Here is a 19,809-nt window from a genome sequence, read left to right on the forward strand (position 1 = left end):
CTTTCCTGGGCCCTGGGGTGGGTTCTGTTACTTGTCTTTGGTGTTTTCTAATACTTCCAGTGCCCCTCTACACACTACACTTGCCTAGGTGGGAAACCAACATTCGCATTCCACTTTCTTAGTATATGGTTTGTGTTCCCCCTAGGCCCATTTCCAACTATTGGTATTTTCACTAATTGCACTGTTTTCTAACTGTTTTTATTGCTATTTCTGCATACTAGTGTACATAATTGGAGTATTGCTTACCTCCTAAGGGAGTATAGTCTCTAAGGTATTTTTGTTATTTGTGTCACTATAATAAAGTACATTTATTTTTGTAACACTGAGTATTTTCTTTCATGTGTGTGAGTACTGTGTGACTACAGTGGTATTGCCTGAGCTTTGCATGTCTCCCAGATAAGCCTTCCCTTGCTCAGCTACAGCTACCCCTAGTGAGTCTGGCTTCTAGACACTGCCTACATTTCACTAATAAGGGATAACTGGACCTTGTATAAGGTGTAAGTACCATAGGTACCCACTACAAACTAGGCCAGCCTCCTACATATGGTTTTTCATAAATCTGGTATCAGGGGGTTGTTTTCTTGATGTTCCTGGGTGGGTCCATCAGTAAACATTACTAAACTTATAGGTTTGTGGGTATTCAGCAACAATTTGAAGGTAGATCCCTGTCTCAGAAACAATTACAAAACTACTTCTGTCACAGGCAGGAGTAAGGGCCAGATGTAGGTAAGTATGGTTTTGCGACTTGCAATTTGCGAGTCATAGCGACTCGCAAATTGCAACTCGCAAAACCAAATGCAGAAAGGTGTCTCAGACACCTTCTGCAACTCGCAATGGGGTCGCAAAGACCCACCTCATTAATATTGATGAGGTGGGTCGCAATTTGCGATCCCATTGCGAGTAGGGGCACTCACGGGGATGGTGGCCTGCTGGAGACAGCAGACCACCATGTCCGTGACTGCTTTTTAATAAAGCAGTTTTTTTTTCCTTAAAGGAAAACGAGCTGCACTTTGAGGAAAAAAAACGAAACCTTTAGTTTCGGTATTTTTCAGGGCAGGTAGTGGTCCATTGGACCACTGCCTGCTCTGAATTTTTTATTTTTTTTCCAGACACAAAGGGGAAGGGGTCCCATGGGGATCCCTTCCCGTTTGCGCCTGGGTTACCATCCACTTCAAGTGGATGGTAACTGCGCTTTAATTTGCGACCGCTTTCGCGGTATCAAATGAAAATGAATAGCATTGCGAGTCGCAAATAGGAAGGGAACACCCCTTCCTATTTGCGAGTCGGAAATGCATTTTGTGAGTCGGATCCGACTCGCAAAATGCATTTCTACATAGCAAAGAGGCATTTGCGCCTCACAAACGGCGATTTTGGCCGTTTGCGACTCGCAATCTCTTTGCTACATCTGGCCCTAAATGTGTTTCCAGAGTAGGAATGGGGAGAAAATAGTCCCAAAACTGAGAGGGACATTGGAGGAAAAAGTATGTGTACAATGAAGACATTTTTCTGTGAACAAACAAGAAAAAACGATTTTATTAGCGCTAATGTACCTTTATGTCACATTTCCGAGTAGTACTGAAATGCACATCTGTTACATTTTCATATGTAGAAATATTTACAAATCTGAGTACTACCAGAAATGCTTCGGATTCCAAAGAGCATTTGGAATTTTTTTGTGAATTAAAGAAAATGTTAGAAGTTTGCTTCAAATTTGTCCGTAGACCTGTGGAGATACACTGTTTACTGATCCCAGTAACTTTGAAGAACATCAGCATTCAAAGGGCCTCATTCACTGCACCACTGGAACATCATTGTTTTTGACACACAGGTGGCGCAATGTGGCTTTTCGTGGCCTTGTAAATATTGGACCCTTTCACACATAAAACTGTGTGGAAGGGGCGTTACATGGGTGTTGCTGTGGGTGTTCCCATGCAACACCCATGGAACGCTAAGGAATCTGACACATTCCCAGATTTAAAAGTCTGGGAATGCGTCACATTCCTACTCCACATCAGAAGTGGTGTAGAACTGACGCAACGGAGAGAAATATCTTAATTTCTCCCCGTTTTTTCCTCTTCCTAATGTGTGCTGCATTCTGCACCACACTTTGAAAGAGGAAAACACCTCTCTTGGTTGTTTTTGTGCAGGAAGGTGTCCCTTCTCGCACAAAAACAACCCCAGAAAGCAGGAATCTTTGCACCATGGTGCAAGGATGCCTGCGTTGGCACAAGGCAGCAATTTGTGCACCAGTGCAGGGGAAGAGAACAGAAATGTGCCATATCTTGTAGATACGGTGCTTTATGCCCTTTCCTGGTGGCGCGGGGCGGCACAGCAAGACACTTGTTGCGCCGCCCTGTGCGACTGGGCTTGTGAATATGCCCCAAAGTCTTTAAGGTGCCCCGAATCACATGGCAAAAAAAATTATGAGCCACATTTATTGATTTAAGTATATGATTTAGTTTTATTCCATGAATATGGCAGTAAGACACAAGAGTAAAACTGCAATCAAGAAAGGAGATGCAACATATTGTATGCCTCCTGTATCATAGTTTTCCTCAGTCGAAATCTATGTGAGTGTAAGTCAACTATTTAGAGCAAACTGTTTTAGAACAAGGGAGTACTGTACATAAGGCATTGGAGTACAAGAGTTTGGAGAGGAGACTTTTAAAGATCATGTAGAGAAACATGACAGGATGGGGCGGTAGCAGAATTTCTCAATGACCGAGGGTTGACCAAGGGTTGATGTTTCCTTCATTGACTGACAGAAAATGAACAGACTTTCATAGTGGCACAAAGAGATGCTTTTCAAAAACTGATGATAGGCAATAACCATTAAATACATTGACCATTAAGGAGGGACCAACAAGATACTTGTGTTTGAGGCTGTATGTCTGTCAGCCAGCAATAGTCAACACAGGCTATGGAACCACAGGTACAAACAAAGTGTAGGAAAGGAAGGAATAGGTTATTTTATAAACTGTGGAAGAGACAGAGCAGGAACATCCATATGCAATGACAGAGGTAGCAAATTTTAGTTTTAGAGAAACCAGTGTTTTTATAGCACTAATAAATGGATTCCTGATTAAACTGTGAATAATACCTGACTTTACAAAGGCACTGCAGTGCTGTTTGACTTGAAGCAATTTATGAACTTGGGGGACAGTTTCACACAATTCTGATTGAGTGTGGTCATCATCTGCTCAAGGAAACTTCCCCAGTCCTGAAATGATAAATGATGCCATGGAGATGCGAGGGCTGGTACTGACCTGCACTGGATGGTCTAGGAAGGCATTGGTAAGAAGTCAGTTATTGTGTGCATGAGTTTTTTTTATCCATAAACTTGTTTGCCATTGGATCATAGCAGCACCTTCTGTGAAATTAAATTAGATACTATTGGAAGGGGGTTGTGCCACCCCCACTTTCAAAGACAATCTATGCATCTAAACTATTTTCTGTTTACCTGCTTTGCCCAAATTGACCCACACAAACACCAAAGGAAGGTCTTCACAATGCTCTGTTTTTCCAGATTACGGACATAATTTTCTTATAGCATTCACCTAGAATAAGAAACCCTGCTGCAAAGGTAAGCGCCCATCATGTGTCCATCAAGTGTCTGTCAAACACCCCTACAAACACTATTCCCACTCTCTCACCAATACCCCACAAACATTTTCACCATACTCGCACATCTAACACCAAAAATACAATCTCATCCTCATACCCACATCATACCATCTGCAATTAATGCCCATCAACACATATTCAGCAAATACGTCACATCTCCAACATCATCACACACCACAACCTGGACACTTTTCATCACAGAAACTTGATTCACACTCTCCTCCACACACACATTCCTGCACCTCTTTTCCTCTATATATTTTATCCAACACATAGGCTTCAAATGCAAACTGGACTTACAGTCAACCACAAGTCAACGTGGCTCTGCACCTTTTCCTACATGATCAGACCTAAGACTTTAGCATCTCTCCTGCAATGTTGCTTTTTTGGTCTGCAAAACAACCTTCTTTCATTTCATTTACGGACCACTTGGAACCCACAAGGACTTAATTGAAGAAATATCACACCTCATCACCTCTGCCTCCATCCAACACTCCCACCCCCACCTTACTCAGAGACTTCAATCTGACCTGCGACTCCAACACCAAAACCATGGAGAAAGCCCTTAACTCTGCTAAACACCCTACAAATAAAACACTACATCATCAACACCACTCACTCCAAAGTTAACCCACGGGGCCTCTTCCTCTATGCATCCTCCAACATCCAATGCCAGCCACCCTACTCCTGGACTGCACTTATCACTTCACTGTGTTCTTCAGCATTATGCATTCCACTATCTGAATGGCAGCAGCAAAAGGAGAAAGTTACCATCCGCTCCTTCATATTCATCCATCTGCAAGAACTCCAAGAAGAACGAATTAACCTACCCAGGCACCTCCAGCGCTTAATAGCTGTCAACACCTTTCTCAACATCTACATCACCACTCTGAAGAATGCTTTGCTTTCCTGAAAACTCGCACCTCTAAGCCCAAGCAGTCACACCTTGGTACATCCAACAATCTACCTAAAACAAGCATGCCATATGAAAACAACAGAAGACATTTAGAAGATTAAAATGCCATGCGTACCTTATCTTTCTTATAGATATGGCACATTTCTGCCCTGTTCCCAGTGGCCTAGGGTGCCGCAGCAAGACACTTGCTGCTCAGCCTTGTGACACAGGCCTCGTAAATGAGGCCATATTTCCCACAGAGACCATTACAACATTGTGAATTCACTTAAGCCATCTCTTACAAATATGATATGCTTCCCACCGCCATCATCAAGTCTCTGCAAGGAGAAGCCTTCAGACCCCTTCTCCACATTGTCAATGACTCACTAACACAGGACACAACCTGAAGACTGGACAAGTTCTCTCCCTGCTGAAAAAGCCAACAACAGAACAAATCTACTCTGGCAGCTTCTATCCTATAATCCACCTCTCATTTGTTGGAATATTTATCAAGGAGACAGTTGACACCTAGCTACAGGAGCAAGAATAACCTACTTTTAGACTATTAGTTGGGGTCCATAATTCCATCTTCTTCAATGATCGCAACAACTTTTATCTCTAAGTCTTGCTCAACCTCTCCACAGCTTTGGACACTGTCAACCATCTAGCACTGATCACAGGCAGAAAACACACAGAGACAGCAATGGCAGAATTCTAGAATGGAACACATTCTACCTCACCAAATGACAGCAAGTTGTACAGATACAAACTACCAGATTCTAACTTATCCCCATCACCTGTGGAGTCCCTCATGGTTTCATCCTGACACCCACCATTTTCATCGTTTATACGAATCCTTGGAACTATTGTTGCAGATACCAACATCAAGATACACCAGTATGCAGATGACAACCAACTCAATTTTGAAAATTTCCTGAACCAATGACATTCAAAGACTCAAAATGCATCCAAAACTAAGGGCCTGATTTATACTTTTTAAGAGCCGCATTTGCGTCATTTTTTATGCAAATGTGGCGCAAACTTACAAAATATACTTTTTTAGCGCCGCTTTTGTGTAATTTTTTGATGCAAAAGCGGCACAAATTTACAAAATATAATTGAATTTTGTAAGTTTGCGCCGCATTTGCATAAAAAAAGATGCCAATGCGGCACTAAAAAAGTATAAATCAGGCCCTTGATGTAAAAAAAAGCACCTGATGCTAAACCCCACAAAAACCGAAATCCTCCAGTTTACCAACAATGTTAGGCATTCCCTGCTTCAGTCATTGCTCTCGAACTCAGACCTAATGGGCTGGCATAACAGGCTAACACCCGCAGATTCACCCTAGTCTCAAACCTCTCACTTAAAGAACACATTATGAAGAAGACCATCAGCTTGATTCTAATTCTCTCTCCTAAAAAGCTAAACACTTTCTTCCAGTAGACTTTGGAACAACAGTTCTAGTCCTCTCTGACCTAGATGGAAGCAATACCCTACTTTATAGCATCCCCCAGATCACCCTTCCTCCCCTGAAAGCATCCTTCATGCAGCAACATAGCTTATAAAGGGATTGAAGAAATCCAACCACATCACCTTGCACTAAGGGATCTATACAGGCGCCCCCTGCGAGTCTTCATAACCTTCAAAATCATCTGCATCATATGCAAGGCCCTATATAAAAAAGGCCTTTGTTTTCCTAGCTAGCAAACAAGATCTAGAGATCAGCACCAGGTCAGGAGCTCCAACATTACTAGATTAGAGACAAAACACTGCAGCAAGGAGAAAGCAAGAACCAAGCCTTCTCAGCCTACAGTCTAAGGATCTAGAATAAAATCCCATCCAACATCAGAACAGAACCCACTCTTCTACATTTGAGAAAAAGAACTAAACATTCACCTCTTAAAAGCAAACTAACTCAAATAGAATGAGTTCTTACCCCTTCCATTAGCTCTGCCTCCACCCTCCACCCCACTGATGCGTGTCCCGTACAGTAATCCATTGCTAGACAGATACGTTTGTGTTTTAGAAATACAGAAGCCTACCTACTTATATTTTCTACATGGAGCAGGGACTGAATCTTACATGCATTGTTTAGATACATTGTTTATACACAACAACCCTTTACTTTCTGAAATGGCTGCCCTGTATATTTTGTACATGTATTCCATACATTTTGATCCCAAAATTATTTTGCAGAAATGTCATCTTTTTCCAGGCCAAGCTGCATTTGTCAAAGTCATCTCCATCCTCTCGCTATTCATCATTGAAAGGATATTCTGGATGCTGCTTGAAGCTGAAAATCAGAACAGAAGACAAATCCTCATTTATAAAATGCATGGTAAATGCTGATCAGAACAGCAGACCTCAAGAGTTCGGACAAACTTGAATATCCCCAGATGACCAAAAAGTCCTAATCATAAGTCATTTCTTTTACCGGTGTCAGTGACTGATACACTATAGCAAAGTAACTGATCATCAATATGTCTGTCAAGTCAGAGCTAGTGGGAGCTTTTGGAGATTAAAAATATTTGGACATTTCTTGGGCCACCCAAGTTTGGGATGGATGTTCTAGTCTGAAGGTGTCAAGGTCTGACACCCTTTCATGAAGAATACAAATTGTGATTTGATAACAAGTTGCTAGGGGTCAGATGTACAAAGCTATTTTGCAGTTACAACCGACTAAATTTGCCTTTTGTGACCACAAAATGACCTTGTACTATTTACCATCCCTATTTTTTGAGTCGGTAACCTGTTACCAACTCACAAAATAGGGACTGTGACTTGCTATTAGGAAGTGGTGTTCCAAGGGCGTCCCTTCCTAATAGCGATTCGCAGGCCCAGGTATGATTGGTTTGTGACTGTAAATGCAGTCGCAAAAAAATCACAGTTACCACCAATTTCAAATTGGTGGGAGTCCATTCGCAAACGGGAAGGAGTACCTTTGTGAATGGAGCTGGCAACATTTTTTCTGACTAGGCAGTGGTCCCACGGACAACTGCCTACTCTGAAAAAATGAAACTGAAATGTTATATTTTTATTTTTGAAATGTATCCCGTTTTCCTTTAAAGAAAATGGGCTGCATTTTAAAAAACTGCTTTATTTTAAAAAGCAGTCACAGACATGGTGGTCTGCAGACCCCCGCAGGCCACCATCCCAGTGAGTGCAGCCATTCACAAATGGGTCACTGTAGGAAGCTGGCTCTGTATATACTATGTAAAAGTGTGATACACTGTCTACAGAGTCCAGGGGTTCCCCAGAGGCTAAAGTAGATAATATTAATGCTCTCTTTCATGGTAGTGTGGTCGAGCAGTTAGGCTTATCAGAGGGTAGTGCAAAGCATTTGTTGTACACGCACAGACTTGACTTCAGACCAATGGCTTTTATGTATCAAAAATATATTTTCTTAGTTTATTTTTAGAACCACAGGATTCAAGTTGCAGGTAAGTACCTTAAACGTTTTGTATTTCACACAGGTATCAACAGTACTGTGTTTGACATAGGTAATACAGTAAGACAGTTTTTGAATTATTGGCAATAATCTGTTTTTAAAATGGACAATTAGTACAATTTTCAGAAACAGTTCCTGGGGGGAAGAAATGTTAGGTCATTTTACAGGTAAGTACAACACTTACGGTTTCAGTCTCCGGGTTTTAGGAAGACAACCGGTTGGGGTTCAAGTTAACCCCAAACACCCACCACCAGCAACACGAGGCAGTCAGGTGCAGAGTTCAAAGTAGAGCAAATTTAATGTGGGCTCCTATGGAGACGGGGGTTCCCGGAATCAGGCCTGCCTGCAGGTAAGTACATGTGGCTCGGATGGCAGACCAGGGGGGATTAGAAGAGCACTGAAGAGGCCACAAGTAGGCACTAAACACACACCCTCAGTGGCACAGGGGCAGCCGGGTACAGGGTGCAAACAGGACGTCGGGTTTTCAATGCTGGTCCATGAGGAGACCCGGGGGGTCACTCAGAGGCTGCAGGCGAGGTCCAGGGGTGTGTCTCAGGCACACTACCAGTCGGGCAGGGAGGAGGTCCACCTGCTGAACCGGGGGTCGGTTTCAGCAAGGCCTGGGGCTGCGGGTGCAGTGTGTCTTTTAGGCGTCAGATATCTTTGTCCGGAGCTTGCGGTCCGGGGGGTGCTCAGGATTCCCCCTGCAGGCTTCGTCGTGGAGGAGTGGAGAGGTCAACCCAGGGTGGGCACTTGCTCGCAATCGCCTGGGGACACTTTCTTGCTGGGTGGACCACCTGGACACAGGGCGTGGACGTCGGGTGCACAGCGGTCAAGACTCGCGCATCCGGAGTGAGGTGGGAGTCCTTGGTTGTAGGTTTTCTTAGACAGAGCCGCTGTCATCAGGAGTTGTTGGCCCTTTTGGGTTCAGGGCAGTCCTCTGGAGTTGGCAGAGGTCGCTGGTCCCGCTGAATGCGTCACTGGTCTTTTTGCAGGTTCTTTGAAGCAGGAGACAGGCTGGAATGGCAGGGGCCAAAGCAGTTGTTGTCTTCCTTCTTCTCTGCTTGGTGGTTTCAGCTTAGCAGTCTTTCTTCTTCTTGTAGTTCGCAAGGAATCTGGTGAGCTGGGTTCTGCGAGGCCCTTAAATCCTAGATTTAGGGGCGTTTTAGGGGTCAGAGGGCAGTAGCCAATGGCTATGGTCCCTGAGGGTGGCTACACCCTCCTTGTGCACACTCCCTTTGGGGAGGGGGCACAAATCTAATCCTATTGGTCCCTGGCCTCCAAACCAAGATGGAGGATTCTGCAGGGAGGGGGGTCAACTCAGCTCTGGTGACTTTAGGGGTGGTCCTGGCTGGGGTGGTCGCTCCTCCCTGTTTTCCCTCATTTTTCTGCTGGATTTGCCGCCAAAAGTGGGGCTTTGTCTGGGGGCAAGCATCTACACTGGCTGGAGTGTCTTGGGGCAATGCAACCCGAGGCTTGAGCCTTTGAGGCTCACCACCAGGTGTCACAGTTTCTGTAGGGCGGAGGGTGTGAAGCACATCCACCCAGGACAGGCTTTGTTTATGACCACAGAGTGCACAAAGGCACTCACCTCATGTGGTTAGAAACTCATCTGAACGTGGCAGCCTGGCACAGACCGGTCAGTCCTACACTAGCAGTTGGGCTAACATACAGGGGGCATCTCTAAGATGCCCTCTGTGTGCATTTTTCAATAAATCCCACTCTGGCATCAGTGTGGGTTTATTGTGTGGAGAAGTTTGATACCAAACTTCCCAGAGTTCAGTGTAGCCATTAGGGAACTGTGGAGTTCGTGTCTGACAAACTCCCAGACCATATACTCTTTATGGCTACCTTGCACTTACAATGAAATCTGAAGACTTGGCAGCTATACATAAACAGTTTGACTGTCAGATCACCATAGGGCAAAACGTGCCGTTGAGACCTCTGGAAAGATTGATTAATAATGAGCTATGATCAGCCTATAGGGAATGGAATTCATTGTTACTTTTGAGCCATAGATTTAGAGCTGGAATGTAGTCCTGTTGGAGTGTGTAGAGTGAAAGTAAACATGCACAATGCTGCACAGAGCTAAAAAATTAAAATCTGTTTTTGAATTTTAGATGGTGACATTAACATTGGCAACAACTGGATTTGCCTTCCATATGTTTATAATTGTCAATTAACTATAAAAACCTCACAAAAAGCAATATCAGTTGCTTCAAATGTGATGATAGTCATCATCTAAAATTCAAGACCAGCTTTCCGTTTTTCAAGGCCTGGCATTGTTCCTCTTTATTTTGCTCCACACACTCCAGCAGGAAGCAGTCACTACGGAGAAACACATTTCAGCTAACGATTTGTGGCTCCCCAACAATAAAACAAGTAATTTACAGAGTTTTTGGTTGCAAAAAAAGTTTCGCTGGTTTGCAAGAATTGCAGGCATCTTCCCAAGCACTCATGCAAATGAAATCTCTTAGCTTTCCAAGCTTCCCTAGCCTGCGGTAGCGTGTCCACTGTTCATTTACTTGTTCAGATCACTGAGATAACAAGAGATGGTGGTTTTAGGGGTGCCCCGGTGGACACTGTATTTCATTGTGTTGTGGCAGAGCACTGAGGAGCATATTTATACTTGTTTTGCGCCAAATTTGCGTCATTTTTAACACAATTTTGATGCAAAACTAACTCCATAGTTATACTTTGGCACTAGACCAGTCTTAATGGCCAAATTTATGGAGTTAAACTCAATGAGATGCAAAGTAGGCGTTCCAGTGCAAAAAATGACTCTATTGCCTTAGCACCATATTTATCCCCCTGTGCAAAAAAAAAAGCACAGGGCAAGGAGGGGTCAACAAATGGTGCAGAGCTTGCTTTGCACCACAAATGGTGCAGAGCTTGCTTTGCACCATTTTTTAACGCCTGGGTCAGGGCATGCGTTAGGGGACCTGTGGGCTAATTTCCATGGTGGAACACCATAGAATAAGCCCGCAGATGCCCTCCCAATGCCCCAGGGACACCCCCACCCACAACAGAGGGACAGCGGAGATGGGGGACCCTATCTCAGGTAAGTATAGGTAAGTACAGTTAAGTATTTTGTTTTATTTAAAGTGCCATTGGAAGGGCCCCCCTACATGGCACTGGGTGCAGTGGCCATGTCCAGGGGACCATGGTGTTCTGTGCTGGCCACTGGAGTGGTGGGCATGACTCCTGTCTTTTTTAAGACAAGAGTCATGTGGTATGGATGATTTTGCGTCAGAAAATGACACTAGGCTGGTTAGAGTCATTTGTTTTTTACTCTAACCTGCCTAATGTCATTTTCTGGTGCAAAACCACCTTCTGCCACCCGGCTAATGTCATTTTTCTTTTATGCTGGCCTACCTTTAGCATCGGTTTGCACCATTCCATAAATATGGTGCCCAGCTGGTACTCAGAAATGGTGCAAGCTGGTGCTAAACATTTTGGTGAAAAACTATGTCAGTGCAGTTTTTCACCAAAAGGTATAAATCAGAGCCTGAGTCACAGAAGCTTGTGCATCCCGGTCTGTACGGCCGGTAGCTGGGAGCCCCTCCCCATCTTTCATGCAGCTGGTTACAAGAGTAGCTGCCTTCTAGGAGAAGGACAGCTTCTGAAACGGGCACCACCTGCTATACTCACATGGAGGTTTCTAGCTATGCCATGAAACTGTGTATTGTTCCATCTAGTGCCACCAACACAAACCTGACTTGCTGTCTATAGCATTACAGCTAGAGCCACCAATTTGGAACTGGGGAACCAGGCTTGAGTCTCGGTTCTGGCCCTATCATGTGATTCTGAGTAAATCACTTAACCTCCCGGTGCCTAAAAATATCTGACCCTGTGTAGTACAAACACTCTCATGTGTTTTCAGTGTGCCATCAGTGCTGCCAGGAGGATATCAAAGGACAGAAGACTTGCCAGCGCAGCAGTGTACTGGCCGCTAGTCATGACATAAACGCACATGCTGCACCACAACAACTGTTGCCTCGCCTGCTCTACTGCCAGTGTTGTGCTCTCTGCTAGTGTGCGTGCTGGGTGCTGCGGTCACCTGCGGTGCAAAGCTAAACAGCATACGCAGCATGGCGCTGGCCCCCTCGGCTTGGAGGAGGCCTGTGCAGGAAGGAGGGAAAGTGAGCGAGGGTTTTCCAGCACCCCCCCTTGCGACTCTTGAGCCAATCCTTGTGCTGCTCCCTTCCTGTAAGCAGCATGACAGCAGCACAATAATTGGCTGGGACAGGGGCTGCCAATGCTCCTTTGTAGATTTGGGGACTGTGCATGTAATCCACCCCGGGGCTCTTATCATTGCAGGTAGGTGAGGGTTTGAATGCGCATGCCGGGCTGGGGAAAGCAAAGGCACCCGTCCAACCAGATATGCGCACTTCTCTCAAAGGAGGCCCATCTGTGTGTGTCACTGTCACACTGACTCAACCATTCAAGCTCACCTCCACCCACGTCCGACTGCGCCCTCCCTCACTTCACTTGACAACTGCAAAACAGTAAGCTTTCCTCAGGCCAAGCCACTCACTGCTGCAGCTATAAAAATATTTAAAACTGGGCCAGGGGCAGGGGGACAATCCCTTCACGCCCCAATGAAGAAACCGCCACTGCTGTAGGAGGCTGACTTGGCTTATAGTGGGTACCAAGGGTACTTACACTCTGTGTCAGGTCCAGTTATCCCTTATTATTGTAGAAGAGGTGTTTCTAGCAGCTTAGGCTGATAGAAGGTAGCTATGGCAAAGCAGCTTAGGCTGAACTAGGAGACATGTAAAGCTCCTACTATACCACTGATGTCATATGCAAAATATCATAAGAAAACACAATACACAGAAGTACTAAAAATAAAGGTACTTTATTTTTATGACAATATGCCAAAAGTATCTCAGTGAGTACCCTCAGTATGAGGATAAGTTATATACACAAGATATATGTACACAATCCAAAATTATGCAGGTAATAGCAAGAAAAGTAATGCAAGCAGTGTAGAGTTACAGTAGATTGCAATAGGAGCACATAGGTATAGGGGCAACACAAACCATATACTCCAAAAGTGGAATGCGAACCACGAATGGACCCCAAACCTATGTGAGCTTGTAGAGGGTCGCTGGGACTGTAAGAAAACAGTGAGGGTTAGAAAAATAGCCCACCCCAAGACCCTGAAAAGTAGGTGTAAAGTGCACCTACTACCCCCAGAGAGCACAGAAGTCGTGATAGGGGGATTCTGCAGGAAGAACAAACACCAGCAATGCAACAACAGTGGATTTCCGGACCTGAGTACCTGTAAGACAAGGGAACCAAGTCCAATAGTCGCAACAGTGTCGAGAGTGGGCAGGAGCCCAGGAAATGCCCGCTGAGGGTGCCATGAAGCTACCACCTGTTGGAAGAAACTTGGAGTTCTGCAAGAAAGAAGAGGACTAGGAATTTCTCCTTTGGAGGGTGGATGTCCCACATCACGATGAAGCTTGCAGAGGTGTTCCCATGCAGAAAGACCACAAACAAGCCTTGCTAGCTGCAAGGGTTGTGGTGGAGGTTTTTGGGTGCTGCTGTAGCCCAGGAGGGACCAGGATGTCGCTACTTGGAGGAGGAGACAGAGGGGGCGCCCAGCAACTCAGGGAGCCCTCACAGAAGCAGGCAGCACCTGCAGAAGTACCTGAACAGGCACTTAGAAGAAAAGTGAACCGGAGTCCACCCGAAGTCACAAAAGGGAGTCCCACGACGCCGGAGGACAACTCAGAAGGTTGTGCACTGCAGGAAGGAGTGTTGGGGACCCAGGCTTGGCTGTGCATGAAGGAAGTCCTGGAAGAGTGCACAGGAGCCGGAGCAGCTGCAAATCACGTGGTACCCAGCAATGCAGTCTAGCGTGGGAAGGCAAGGACTTACCTCCACCAAACTTGGACTGAACAGTCACTGGACAGAGTTGCTGAGTTCCAGGGACCACGCTTTTCGTGCTGAGAGGGGACCCAGACGACCACTGATGCAGTCTTTTGGTGCCTGCGGTTGCAGGGGGAAGATTCCGTTGACCCACAGGAGATTTCTTCAGAGCTGCAGATAAATCCGGCAGGATGAAGCGATAAAAGGTTGCTAGTAGTCGTCTGGCTACTTTGTTGCGGTTTTGCAGGCGTTCTGAGCAGTCAGCGGTCGATCCTTTGGCAGAAGGTGAAGAGGGAGATGCAGAGGAACTCTGATGAGCTCTTGCATTCGTTATCTGAAGAATTCCCCAAAGCAGAGACCCTAAATAGCCAGAAAAGGAGGTTTGGCTACCAGGTTAGGAGGATTGGCTACCAAGAGAGGTGAGAGCCTATCAGAAGGGGCCTCTGACGTCACCTGCTGGCACTGGCCACTCAGAGCAGTCCAGTGTGCCAGCAACACCTCTGAATCCAAGATGGCAGAGGTCTGGGGCACACTGGAGGAGCTCTGGGCACCTTCCCTGGGAGGTGCAGGTCAGCGGAGTGGTCACTCCCCTTTCCTTTGTCCAGTTTCGTGCCAGAGGAGGGCTGGGGGGATCCCTGAACCGGTGTAGACTGGCTTCTGCAGAGATGGGCAGCATCTGTGCCATCAAAGCATTTCCAGAGGCTGGGGGAGGCTACTCCTCCCCAGCCTTTCTCACCTTTTCCAAAGGGAGAGGGTGTAACACCCTCTCTCTGAGGAAGTCCTTTGTTCTGCCTTCCTGGGCTAGGGCTGCCTGGACCCCAGGGGGGCAGAAACCTGTCTGAGGGGTTGGCAGCAGCTGCAGTGAAACCCCGGAAAGGCAGTTTGGCAGTACCCGGGTTCTGTGCTAGAGACCCGGGGGATCGTGGAATTGTCTCCCTAATACCAGCATGCTATTGGCGTGACAATTCCATGATCTTAGACATGTTACATGGCCATGTTCGTAGTTACCATTGTGACGCTACACATAGGTGGTGCCCTATGTGTAGGGCACGCGTGTAATGGTGTCCCCGCACTCACAAAGTCCGGGGAAATTGCCCTGAACAATGTGGGGGCACCTTGGCTAGTGCCAGGGTGCCCACACACTAAGTAACTTTGCACCCAACCTTCACCAGGTGAAGGTTAGACATATAGGTGACTTATAAGTTACTTATGTGTAGTGGTAAATGGCTGTGAAATAACGTGGACGTTATTTCACTCAGGCTGCAGTGGTAGGCCTGTGTAAGAATTGTCAGAGCTCCCTATGAGTGGCAAAAGAAATGCTGCAGCCCATAGGGATCTCCTGGAACCCCAATACCCTGGGTACCTCAGTTCCATATATAAGGGAATTATATGGGTGTACCAGTATGCCAATGTGAATTGGTAAATTTAGTCACTAGCCTGTTAGTGGCAAATTTGGAAAGCAGAGAGAGCATAACCACTGAGGTTCTGGTTAGCAGAGCCTCAGTGAGACAGTTAGGCATCACACAGGGAACACATACAGGGCACATTCTTATGAGCACTGGGGCCCTGCCTGGCAGGGTCCCAGTGACACATGGACTAAAACAACATACATACAGTGAAATATGGGGGTAACATGCCAGGCAAGATGGTACTTTCCTACAACTGCCCTGAAGGTAAGTGTGCATTTAGCTAAGTATATCTTCTTAACACCACATGTGTGTAGTTTGTATGTATAAATAAGGTACACATTTGTGGGGTAAAGCATTGTAAATCCATGCTTACCAATACATACTTACTTTTATGATCTTTTTGGTTGTATTTCATCAGTATTTTGCTGATGTTTACAAATCGATATTTCAGTGGCATATAGCATTGTCCCATTCCAACATGGAAGCTAGAACTTAAGGGATAGTAATCTACTGATGGCCTGCATGTCATGTGTAGCATATTGGGTGGAAGGAACCAGGCTGCTAAAAAGCCTTCCAGAGGAAGCCAGGTGACCCTATAGGTGCTGCTTGATAGCACTGTACAGTAGTTTGCATTTAAGTCCACCACCACGCTGGTGTCTGTCATTGATCATCCAAGTGTAGAAGGGGTTGTGTGTGTGTCATATCCCCTGCATCATGTACTATAATAATATACCATGTGCCGTATTATAAAAGGAAAGTGCAAGTCTCCTGGTAGGTCCATGACTTTTTACAAGAACTTATAAAATGAACTTATAAAAGAACTTGTGCCTCTATATGGTCACAGAACTCCTCTGTGACTTGCAATATCCTTATAACCAAAATACAGCAAGGGGTACTGTATCCTGTAGATATGACAATTCACAGTTAGATAACGCAAAATGTCAGTGAGGTTTTTTGAGATGTGTTTGCTACTTTTCTTTCTAGATTTGTCTACAACTGGTAACTTTATGTTGGTGTTACATCATTCTGACACACAGCTCTCTGGGCTGTCATTCCCAATTGCAAGTGTAGTGATGTGGGCACAAGCATTTGATTAGTTGCCGCCTCTTCACCATTCCATAATAATTCTACAGCAATACTTTTAGACACGTCACCTGCAGCAATTTGTAAAATGCAATGGGATATTAAGCAGATGTGACCCATAACTCAATAGCCTCACCTCTGCTGTCGATTCATCATATTGCATTGATAGCAGAAGTGATATCACATAACCTTTGGACCCCCCTTACTTTATACGGCTGACGTCCTCTTCCCCCCTGAGCTGCCCATCACTCTCTCATTTTCTGCTAAGGAAATAGAGGAAGAGCAAGGAGTGAAAACTATAGAGTATTCAGTGCTCCTGGAGTCATCTTTACTTTCTATTCCTGCAGATGCTTGCATGACTCCTGAGAAGAGGAGAAGGAATATTATTGTCAGGCTGCTCCCCTTCCTCACGCTAATTGATGCCATGCTCTGCTTACAAAGGCTTTTCGAGGTGGCATTCGGCTGGTTCCCTTTCCACCAGCAGACTACTCATGAAATACAGGCTTCACAAGGCTCTGCTTCCCACTTGTGGCTACCTGGACATTTGTCTCCCACCATGCTGAAAACTTAAATATTCTGTCATTAAACATTAGACTTTGTTTGTACCCCTGAACCGAGTAACATAAGAGTCCAATTCTAACATCCCGTGTTTTATTAATGCCGGGGTTTCTAATATAAGTCACTGAGGGGCTAATCGACCACAGATTTTAAGGATGTACAATGAGATAAGTTTACATTGATTGTAAATGAAACTAATTTGCATTGAGAGCAGCTATACATACAAGTTTGGCATGGATCTTGTCCTCTTTAACCCATATCAACTTCAAGTACCTCTTTCATGACTGATGGATGATACATGAAGAAAGTCACTCTAAAACATAGGTTGAGACAGACAGTGGTAGTAAAAGCATTCAAACCAAAATTCCACAAAGGTGACATTGACACGGTGTGGTGTACCCAGAGTTCCCGAGTTCCAAGAACTTACCTGTCTAATGTCCAGTAGCGGAAGTTCCTGTTGAGGCCATCCAGAGTATCCATGTCTTCAGCAGTTAGTTCAAAGTCAAACACCTGCCAGAGAAAACACGTCATAAGTCATAGCACTAGTATCACACTTGTTTCTAAAAGGTCCAGTCCAATGACTCCAGGAATTGTAAATAAGAGAAATTATGAATGCTGAGACTGGGACTAATTTAAAGTTTAGCGCAACCCTGACAAACCGAAAACTGCCATGTTTACAGATCACCGCCAGCCCAGTGGTAACTTCTGAAGAACCACCGTCACGTCATGCCAAAGGTTTTGGAGACGGGAGCTGTCTGGTGTTGACAGCCGTTCACCGATTTTTTTGTTTTTCAAAAACAAACTCCCAAAGAGAAAGTTTGTTTCGTTTTTTAAAAACAAATAATTTATGACCCCCACACCGCAGGAGTGTCTCCCCCTGTGTGTGGGAGTCAATATTTTAACTTTTCTTTTCCCCGCCACCAGATTTTACCTGGTGGTAGACAGAATAAAAGGCATCAAACTGTCAACCCCAAATAGGGGGGTGACCTGAAGCCCTTTACTCAGATGGTCAGCACTCAGTCAGACCCATGCAAACCACGGATGTCCTGCTCCCTGGTGCGCCATCAAAACTAGCCAGGGGCGCCGCACACAGTTTGGGAACCACTGGCCGTAGTTTTATTGTGTCCGAACAGGAAATAGCTAAGTGGTTCCCAAACTGTGTGCGCCACCCCTGGCTAGTTTTGATGGTGCACCAGGGAGCCGCGGCTCCCAGTTTGGGAACCACCTAGAGCATAACAGCGTTGAGCAAAGGGTGAGTGGTACCTATCCCAAGAAAGGAATCTGGAAATTGTAGCATCACTCAGGCAAACTCTTATTGTATTCTAAACAACACTTTGGGCTATTTACAAGTCAAGCAGATCTTCAAGTGTAATACCACTCTAACCGATGATGACTGGCAGGGTACTTCACATATGCTTTTCCTGGGTGCATGAAAACAGGACTTGATTTTACCAGCCGGTAACTCTGGACAGTAAAATGAAAGTGCACGTGGCTTTGGGTGCAACAGGAGCCAAGCTTTATCCTCTGGCCTATGCCGACATTTTCTCTGCCAACCCCCTGTCTTGAACTAGCCTTCCCTTTACTTACCTACCATAGGTCTTGCTGCATTCCACCACCGTTCCACACAGAAGCTGCCATATCCATTTACCACCATGTTTAAGCAGGTGATAAATGGGTACATTAAAGTCCTCTGAATAGAGAATACCATGCAGAATTTTGCAATTCTGGCTGCACGGTAATCCCCCATTCTAGGGGTGTAATTCAATGCAGAGATACTGTATTTTCTACAGGGTTTTATTTAAAGTTCCTGTCTCCATTATTTTCTATGGGGTTATGCTGTTCTATCAGTGGTTGGCCATGAGTTACGCTAGACCTACTCCATCTCTGAGCTGGGGTACATTTACCTTTTGCTCTAGCCATCATTTTAAAAGAGTAGTTAGTGAATAGCAATGGGCTTACCAGTCTCAGCTCGCTGTGCGGTAAAGGGGCGGCACGTTGCAGGGGCTGGGGTGTGGGTGGGGGTTAGTGGGAGGGATAAAGGGCCACACACAAAACAAAGGGGATAATATTATATTAAAACAAAAAAAGTACCTTACTGCGAGGAACTGCATTGGTCTGCTGGAGGCTCCACTTGCAGGCACAGGCTCCCAGCCTTCCCTGGGGCCAATCCTAACACTGCTCTCATGCTGCTGGCAACATGAAAGCAGGGTTAGGATTGGCTGGAGTGCCCTGGCTTGGCTCTCCGAAGCAGACTGGGAGTCTCTGCCTGATGTCTCCAACCCGACAACACAGTGCTGGGGTGGAGAGCACTCAGTGTGCATGTGTGTTTGGCTGGCCCATGTGTCTTCTGACGTGTGGCTGAGTTTGGACACATAAACGATATGTTAAGTTATTATCAGGATCAATGAGTTCTACCTAGATGGACATTGATGCTCATAAACATTTTACACGCCATCTAGTCAAATCTCCGGGAAGCTCCTGTAGTAGATACATATTTGTGAAGTGAAGTCCTCTGGAATTCAGTGTGTGTCCTTAGCACCTTGAAGTCACCATCTTCTAAAACTCTGGGGCATAGTTATACTCTGTTTGCACCGAATTAGCATCATTTGTTTTTACTCTAATTCGCTGCAAAACCAACTCCATATTTATACTTTGGTGCTAGACCCGTCTAGCGCCACATTTATGGAGTTAAAGTCATTTTTTGACGTGGAGACCTACCTTGACTTAATGAGATGCAAGGTAGACGTTCCGTGCAAAAAATGACTATGGCCTTAATGCCTTATTTAGGGGCATATGTATACTCTGCGGCATATTTATACTCTGTTTGCACTGAATTAGCGCCATTTCTTTTTACTCTACTTCGGTGCAAAACTAACTCCATATTTATACTTTGGTGTTAGACCCGTCTAGC

General features: G+C 45.3%; 1 protein-coding gene across 2 annotated transcripts in view; it reads right to left on the minus strand.

Moving 5' to 3' along the window:
- Positions 1–2,433: 2,433 nt before the first annotated feature.
- The window catches only part of LOC138287510 (prostaglandin F synthase 1-like), a 546,660-nt gene continuing 529,284 nt past the window's right edge, over positions 2,434–19,809 (minus strand). The window contains exons 9-10 of one of the 2 annotated variants that reach the window (XM_069227976.1): positions 17,326–17,408; positions 2,434–6,813 (exon numbers count right to left, since the gene is read on the minus strand). In XM_069227976.1, the coding sequence (XP_069084077.1) occupies positions 6,774–6,813; positions 17,326–17,408 (123 nt within the window). In that variant the 3' untranslated portion in view covers positions 2,434–6,773. The remainder of the gene's footprint in view (positions 6,814–17,325; positions 17,409–19,809) is intronic. The other variant, XM_069227977.1, reaches the window with a different exon arrangement.

Source organism: Pleurodeles waltl, chromosome 4_1, assembly GCF_031143425.1.
Source record: "Pleurodeles waltl isolate 20211129_DDA chromosome 4_1, aPleWal1.hap1.20221129, whole genome shotgun sequence".
In the NCBI taxonomy this organism is placed as follows: Eukaryota; Metazoa; Chordata; class Amphibia; order Caudata; family Salamandridae; genus Pleurodeles; species Pleurodeles waltl.